The 2,500-nt window shown below is 49.9% G+C and overlaps 1 protein-coding gene across 1 annotated transcript in view; it reads left to right on the top strand.

Annotated features, from left to right (window-relative positions):
- hydin (HYDIN axonemal central pair apparatus protein) overlaps positions 1–2,500 on the top strand; it is a gene marked incomplete at both ends in the record, with an annotated part of 76,260 nt that overhangs the window by 48,681 nt on the left and 25,079 nt on the right. Inside the window, 1 exon segment of the mRNA XM_083665632.1 lies at positions 1,933–2,132. Coding sequence (XP_083521758.1) covers positions 1,933–2,132 — 200 coding nt within the window.

Genomic DNA, 2,500 nt, shown 5'->3' with positions numbered 1-2,500 from the left:
TTTGTGAATTTGAGAAAAAAAAAAATCAAGGCCTTGACAGTTTTAGTAAACAGACAGAAATGGACATGGGTCATTGAAAGTGCTTCAACTTCTAGATTTTGTGCAAGAATAGAAGTTGAAGTTATTTTGAAAAGATGTTTTTCTTAGTGTTAGTAAATAGACCTACGTTCGCTGTCTGCATGTGTGTCTCCAGCCCTCTGGGCGTCCTGGTCTCCAGCCCTCTGGGCGTCCTGGTCTCCCGCCCTCTGGGCGTCCTGGTCTCCCGCCCCCTCTGGGCGTCCTGGTCTCCCGCCCCCTCTGGGCGTCCTAGTCTCCAGCCCTCTGGGCGTCCTGGTCTCCCGCCCCCTCTGGGCGTCCTGGTCTCCCGCCCCCTCTGGGCGTCCTGGTCTCCAGCCCTCTGGGCGTCCTGGTCTCCAGCCCCCTCTGGGCGTCCTGGTCTCCCGCCCCCTCTGGGCGTCCTGGTCTCCCGCCCCCTCTGGGCGTCCTGGTCTCCAGCCCTCTGGGCGTCCTGGTCTCCCGCCCCCTCTGGGCGTCCTGGTCTCCCGCCCCCTCTGGGCGTCCTGGTCTCCAGCCCTCTGGGCGTCCTGGTCTCCCGCCGTCTGCCTTGAGAACGTGCGTTGGTCAGGTGCGTGCGGGAGTGATTGAAGTGGAATGATGTTAAACAGGCAAGCATGAAAGCCAACGTTAAGCGAACCTTCAGACTTAGCAAAGACATTTACAAAGACTGGCTTGTTAAAGGTCGGCGGGTCGCCCACACGGGCGGATGCAGAGCCTCCAGCTAACCAATAACAGTTGACGCCATGGGTGGAGCAGCTGTGACGGAGCAGATGGCGTTTGCTTTGTTACTCGAAGAATTATGAGAGACTTGGACAGAAAACATTGATCGACTTCAAAATCGCTTACAAGAGGTGTATGTATGTATGTATGTATGTATGTATGTATGTATGCTCACAACTGTTAACAAACTCACTGAGAAATCTCCCTTGAAGTACTCTGGTCTCGCATCTTTCTTTCTTGGATCAAAGCAAATGGCAGAGGCATGAATGGAAAGATGCTGTGTACAGCAAAACTGAAGAATCTACCATCTAAATAGTCAGGTGAAGGAAGAAGATTGTCATCATTATCATTCGACAATGCTGACATTTTATTGATGACATTGTCCTGGCCCAACACTCAGAGTTTGTAAACTTTGATCCTGTCCAAGACAGCGTGGACACATTTTTACATGAGTATGTCAAGGACAAGGACAAGGAGCTCAGAAATCTATGGAGCCTTTTACTGTCACCTGGGCGTCTGAATCTTCCTTCAAGCCTCAGGAGAGCACGGATTCTCCATCAACCGGCAGATTCAGACGCAGCGCAGAGACGTGTAGTTGACCACATAAGAGCTGTAGGTGGCAACATGATGGGTTAGGGTTAGGATTAGTAACTAACCCCAACCCTAACCCCAACCCCAACCCTAACCCAACATGATGTGTGCATTGACAGACCGCTGCTGATGTCAGTGGAGGCAGAGGGATGAGGCACATCAAGAGGAACAGAGACGGAGAAGAATGGATGAGAAAGACAACAGAAAGAGAAAAGACCTTATAGATGAAGGAGATAAACTACAAAGGAAGAAAAGAAATAGTCTGCCATCACTGGAACACAGCACAGTTGAGAAGTGTTCACACATTCAAGCTTCTCTCTCTTTTTAATAGTTGTCTGTGAGCTTCTGTAATCTCATCATAAAGGTTCCCAGTGTTGTAACAGTCATTAACCTTGATCCATGTCTCAAACTATGCCATGTTAGGTCCTTGAATTTGAGGGAATTGGAAACCTGTTTAAAAAGGTGTGGGAACCCTGGTGTGTGTGTGTGTGTGTGTGTGTGTGTGTGTGTGTGTGTGTGTGTGTTTGACACCTGTGTGTGTGTGTGTGTTTGTGTCCAGGCCAGGTTCACCATGGGGGTGTTCTCGGTGTCCCCAGGGTGGGGGGTCTTGCCCCCGGGGTGCCAGCAGGTGGTGACGGTGGACTGTGTGGCGGAGCAGCCCGGCTGCTGGACGGAATGTCTGGCCCTGGACGTCACTGACAGAGACCCCGCGGACCACCCTGGAGGCATACCATACACACTGGTGGCTGAGGTCTGCATACCAGGTAGGGAGGGAGGGGGGGGGGAGAAAGGGGGGGGGAGGAAATATACAGTGCTGCTTGAAAGTTTGTGGACCCAGGGATGGTCATTATTTTTGTATAAAATATTAAAATGAACTCATAAAATCTTTATCTAAACCCCAATTCATAATGAAGACATTCCAAATAATGACATTTTCATTGTTTATTTAACGAAGTGGTTTATTTAACAAAAACTCAGATTTCATGTGTGCAAAAATATGTGAACCTCTTCAGTCAATAGCTTGTGGCACCTCCATTAGAGCAGCGATAACTTGGAGTAAACGTCTCGTATCGCCACTAATCAGTCTCTGACAGCTGGTTTGAGGGACTTTTGCCCACTCCTCCTTCCAGAA

Source organism: Argentina silus, assembly GCF_951799395.1.
Source record: "Argentina silus genome assembly, chromosome: 3".
In the NCBI taxonomy this organism is placed as follows: domain Eukaryota; kingdom Metazoa; phylum Chordata; class Actinopteri; order Argentiniformes; family Argentinidae; genus Argentina; species Argentina silus.
Note: the sequence above shows the minus strand (reverse complement) of the source record. Positions and strands in the feature narration are given on the sequence as shown.